The following is a 3,661-nucleotide window of genomic DNA, read 5'->3' as shown; positions in this document are numbered from 1 at the left end:
ATACGTATCGATCTACAGTATTGAAAAAATTATCTATTGTTGAAAAAGCGCTCGAGAAAAATACAGATTCCAAGGAATTATTAAAATTAAAGCTATATTTTATGACAGAGTTGACTCCGTCTGATGAACTATCGAATCAATTAGAGGTATTAGTCGATAAAGATTCAGGGAATATTATGCTGTGGCAACACTATCATGGTCACACAAGGTTCAGTAGCATCGTGTACTGTACCCCGAGTATTGGATTTATATTCAAAATGCTTCTGTGTTTTGAGACAGCGCTCAAGAACAAATCCTTCCATTTATGATGCACAGTTGCTGCGTAAGTAGACGTCGGATACTTTAATGTCGGATACTTAAATTTTATTATATATTTCTTTCATATACTTAATTAATTCAATATATTATATTTCGTCTAGATATGCCGTATCGATGCTTGATTTTCCTGAGACAAACAGGATTATGGGAACAAATGTGGGAAACGATACGTTTAAATCTAAATTTGAATCTAAACTTAAACAAAACTAGTTTCTTTTCGAGGATCTATAGATGAAAAAAAATTAACTAAGTATATTAAATATTGTAAATTACAATAAAAGACTTCTGTTAAGATTATTCTATACAAATTGTTCAAATTGCAGGAAATTTTCAAGTTATTTACTTATGCCAAATCATTGACATTATGTAATAAGTTAATGATAATTATTGAGGAGGTAAGTGTGAAAAATGCCTACATATATTATATATACAATAAGTATAAAATATACAACTAATTTTCCAAAAAGAATTTAATGGGAGTCTTACGATATTAAAGTATATCAAATATATGCTATTAATAGTATTAAATAATAATACTAATTTTCAGTTGGAATGGAAGAAATGATATCGATGTCACGATTACCATTAAATCAACTATGGCAAAGAACTGAGTCATTGAGATTTACATTAACGCGGGAATTGAATTATGCTTAAAATTTTGAATTAGAATTACTCTAGAACTTGAGTGAAAAATTTGAAACGTGCACGCGACACGTGAAAGCTTAAGCTTTATTCTAGTGCCCTGAGGGCAAATTTTAAGGGCGTCCCCTTCCATCGTTGCTCCGCTGAGGCACGCGTGGTGGGGAAGGCGTCAGGTACGGTCCTGGCGGTCTCATGTACTACGCCAATTTACAGGAAGCGGAAAATTATCTTTCTTTGGGTGGTTCTGGACAAAAATTTAACAATGCCGCAGACGTGACACTTTAAACACAATGACAAATGCGATTGATCAATTCCGATTAATTGGTCAGTTAAGTTAACTGAGTTTGGTAACAGTGGGCCTAAATGCGGCGACTTTCGATCAGCATTGTATAGCGGAGAATACAGACTCTTGCATAACGCGTAACACAATATAATATAACACAACATAATATAAACGCATAAGAAAATAAACCAATCAAAATCCTTCATTTCCTTCTTTTCCATGAAATGAAGAACTATGATTGGTTGAATTTCTTATGCCTTATGTGTTACGCGTTATGCAAGAGTTTGTGCTCCCCGCTTAACACTCGCTGTAGTAACACTCGCTGTAGTGGCACTGATTTTGCATGAAAATGGCGGATAGGAATACCTATATCTTTAGTGCTCTACTTTAACCAATCACGGAGTTGGACAAATTAGATAAGACTCTCCCACGGTGTATAAACCGCGAACTCTAATCAAACGCTGTCTCGGGTTAATTCGAATCAGGGGAACCGGCCGAATCTCCCCAGGACGTAACACCTCTAACAGAAATCAGTTCATGATTGGCTACTAGTCACGTTATTGCAATGACCAATCGGAACACTTAACACCAGCCGCGCTTATAAACATAGGACTCTACCTTATACCAATGTGATCCTTCATAACCTCAATCATAATGGAAGAAAGTTCGTCCACCATGTCTGACCATGTCCTCGATAGTGGCTGATAGTGGCTGATAGTGGCAAAATTTTACGATTAATATCTCGCTTCGTCGAACAGAGTAACGCTTTTTTCTGACAGATTCATTCTTTTCGGATAAAAACGCATTGAAGAAGTATAATTTTATCAATTTTTTAGCTGGTGGAGCTAAACTGAATAATTACGTTTATAATAATTAAGATCCCCTCTTAAGACAAAAATAACATAAAATTAGTTCTTTGTTAATTAAACATACGTGGTGACAAAATGAATCACATATTACATACGGTTTTATTTTTGTTTATCATTACAGTAAGTAATAGAAAATATCACTTTGTTCATAGCAAACTGATTGTGTATCTGAATTTTATTTTCGAAGTATCTCATATTTTTCTCACCTTAAAACATAATTTACACATATGTATCATAAATCCAAAAAGTAAATTACCGTGAAATTTGTCGTAATCATTACAAAAGTACTAATAATTAATTTTATAGACTGACATTGCTGTCACAGAATTTTCGGCGGATGATTGCAAGATTTTGGGATTTAGTAAAGCCAATGTGCTCTGCTCTACCTGCAAACATTTTACTGAATCTGATCTAGAAAAAATTTAGTATGTAAAAATCTATTTCATCAAATATTACGAGTCTCCTGAGTGTAAACGTATCTCCTTTTTCATTTCTAGTACTACATGTAAGGAATGTTGTCTAAAAGATAACGATTACGAATTGTCTGGATCAAAACGCTATCCCAAAGCCATTCTTGAAGTGTGTACATGCAAATTTGGACAATATCCACAAATACAAGGTATCCATACAATCACTTCCGATAAAAATAATATAATATTGCAATTTATATTCAAATTCAATGTAAATTCATGTCTAATACATTTCTTTTAGCTTTCATCAAAAGCGACCGACCGAAAAAGTATAAGAACCTCAACATAAAGTACGTAAGAGGTTTAGATCCGATCATTAAGTTGTACGATGCAGAAAATAAAATTGAAGATGTACTCGATATACACAAGTGGGATACAGACTCTGTAGATGAATTTCTGTCAACTCATCTTTCTAAGGATTAAAATTAAGAAATATTGCATTACATGATTGTTTCTATTGAACTCTTAATAAACTATCCTTTTAATATGAATATTACATATGCAGTACATATATGATTATGCTTTATTTTGTAATATTACATATATTCATATTGCCTAATATTTGTTATTCCTTTGATCATACAAATTCTTTTTTTTTAACAATTCGAATCTTAATGTAATCCCGTGTTTCAATTTTTTCAAAAATGTATAGCACATTTTTTAGATACAAAAAGATTCTTTCTTCATCGAAATGTCCTATCTTTATATATAACAAGATCACAACACTCATGCATGCAATTAAAATAAAATACAAAATTGAAAATCTATAACATCGTGACTTCCAGTATCTCTCAAATACTCGTAAACATATAATGAAAAATCATTAATGATCTTTTAAAGAAATTGAATTAAAAAATAAAGGGGATGCATTTATCTTTGTTTAGGAACATAATTAGAAATTCTTATACAGCCTTTACCATTTATATTAATAAATGATATAAGAATATTCTTATGAATATATATATTATATATGGAGAACAAAGAAACAAATACCTAAATTTGACATTATGTATTTCGATTACGTATATCATATTAGTTGTGTTTAGAATTCCATGGAGTTCCTCCTTTACAATTAAAAC

At 31.8% G+C, this 3,661-nt stretch overlaps 1 protein-coding gene and 1 long non-coding RNA gene across 2 annotated transcripts; both read left to right on the top strand.

Annotated features, from left to right (window-relative positions):
* Window positions 1-8: 8 nt before the first annotated feature.
* Window positions 9-939, top strand: LOC108725730 (uncharacterized). The gene is made up of 4 exons (XR_001936763.1): window positions 9-322; window positions 420-568; window positions 642-713; window positions 866-939. It is a non-coding gene; the product is annotated as an uncharacterized lncRNA (long non-coding RNA).
* Window positions 940-1,911: 972 nt separating this feature from the next.
* Window positions 1,912-3,005, top strand: LOC108725729 (15 kDa selenoprotein). The gene is made up of 4 exons (XM_018452927.1): window positions 1,912-2,232; window positions 2,419-2,537; window positions 2,610-2,731; window positions 2,824-3,005. Exons 1-4 carry the CDS (start codon window positions 2,188-2,190, stop codon window positions 3,003-3,005), a joined length of 468 nt encoding a protein of 155 aa, XP_018308429.1. The 5' UTR covers window positions 1,912-2,187.
* Window positions 3,006-3,661: the final 656 nt, after the last annotated feature.

The sequence above is a fragment of the Mycetomoellerius zeteki genome, unplaced genomic scaffold, assembly GCF_001594055.1.
Source record: "Mycetomoellerius zeteki isolate Tzet28-1 unplaced genomic scaffold, Tzet1.0 scaffold358, whole genome shotgun sequence".
NCBI lineage: Eukaryota > Metazoa > Arthropoda > Insecta > Hymenoptera > Formicidae > Mycetomoellerius > Mycetomoellerius zeteki.
This window is presented reverse-complemented; position numbering and strand designations above follow the sequence as displayed.